We start from the raw sequence: 1316 nt of genomic DNA on the forward strand, positions 1-1316 counted from the left end.
CCTGGCCTGAGGGGTATGTCTTTTCCAGGATATTAAGCTAAAAGAGGAAATTTAAGTGGAAATAAATAAGGAGCCATTAGTTGAGAGAGGGAGGGTGACTATCAATTTCTAGAAGCTCTTGTTTATTCGTTAGTGGAAGGGAGTAAAATGTCTATCAAGGTGTCTGCCAAAGATTAAATAAAACACCAGAGGTAAAATTACATATTCGAAGAAAAAGTAACTTCTGACTTGGCCACAAAAATAAGCTTGGTCCTTTTGAGAACAATCTTCCCTTTTTCCATTCTGGAAGGACAGTCGGTGCTCAGTGGCCCTTTCACGGGAGCGTCCTGAGGCACCTCACCAACTCAGATGATAAATCTATAGAAGCAAAACCTATTAGGTTTCTCTAACCTTTTCTTCGCCCTATAACTATCACTTCTAATTCTATACAAGCCCTCCTCACAGACTCTATCACATAAATGACATATTCCTTAATTACTTTTTAATCTGCAAAGTACAACCAAGAACCTTTACTACGAGTTTTTTTTTTTTAACCATTTTAATAACCCAAAGATCCAAGAATAACTTCTACAGTCAAAGGTGACAATCTGTAAAGTCAACATTTTCTCAGCGTACCAGTACCTTCCAAGCCCCCAGGTGTTGATCCAGGAGAGCGCCTTCTTGGCAGGGCAAGGCCCTGGATGGAGGAGCCTTGCCTGTTATTCCTTATTTAATTTGAATCGAAAACACGCTTTCCCCATTCTTGAAGCCCTGCCCTTTTTATTATGCTTTACACCGCCCAAATGTGAGGTTTACCTCTCTCCGGATTAAAAAAAAAAAAAAGGGAAGCCACACACATGTCACAGCTCTGTCTGGCAATACCAGCTCGCTCCTCAGTGCCTCGGAGGCAAACTGAAGACAAACCGGTTTATTTTGTCAATACGGTCGAAGTCTTTACAAAATCATTTAGTTGAAGGGAGTGGGGGGAGGAGGGATGCAGATAAAGGTGTGAAGGAGATTTGAGCCAAAAGGTGAGACTTACATGTTGGCATTACTATGCTGAAGTTCCCAGGGGCCACACGGTCATCGTCCGCGGTCTTTGCCCAGCGCCGCTGCTCAGAGGTCCCCACGGGACAAGCCCCGGCGCCGGGGCCCAGGGTGGCGGCCGAACCCTCGCTCACGCTCCTGCGGGAGAACTCATCAGGGCTCCCCGCGTGCGCGTAGGGCGGCGCAAGGTGGAGGGCCGGCCCTGCGGGGTTCAAATGCGGATCGCCGGGGCGAGGGGGCGGGCGGGGCGGCAGGTTCCTCCTTACACGAAAGTTGAAGGAAAGTTGAGA

The 1316-nt window shown here is 47.5% G+C and overlaps 1 protein-coding gene across 1 annotated transcript in view; it reads right to left on the reverse strand.

Annotated features, from left to right (window-relative positions):
• Positions 1-1310, reverse strand: part of ADGRG6 (adhesion G protein-coupled receptor G6) — a 129508-nt gene extending 128198 nt beyond the window's left edge. Inside the window, exon 1 of the mRNA XM_006915419.3 lies at positions 1022-1310. Within this exon, the coding sequence (XP_006915481.1) occupies positions 1022-1023 (2 nt within the window). The 5' untranslated portion in view covers positions 1024-1310. The remainder of the gene's footprint in view (positions 1-1021) is intronic.
• Between the last annotated feature and the right edge of the window lie 6 nt (positions 1311-1316).

Source organism: Pteropus alecto, unplaced genomic scaffold (assembly GCF_000325575.1).
Source record: "Pteropus alecto unplaced genomic scaffold, ASM32557v1 scaffold185, whole genome shotgun sequence".
Taxonomy (NCBI): Eukaryota; Metazoa; Chordata; class Mammalia; order Chiroptera; family Pteropodidae; genus Pteropus; species Pteropus alecto.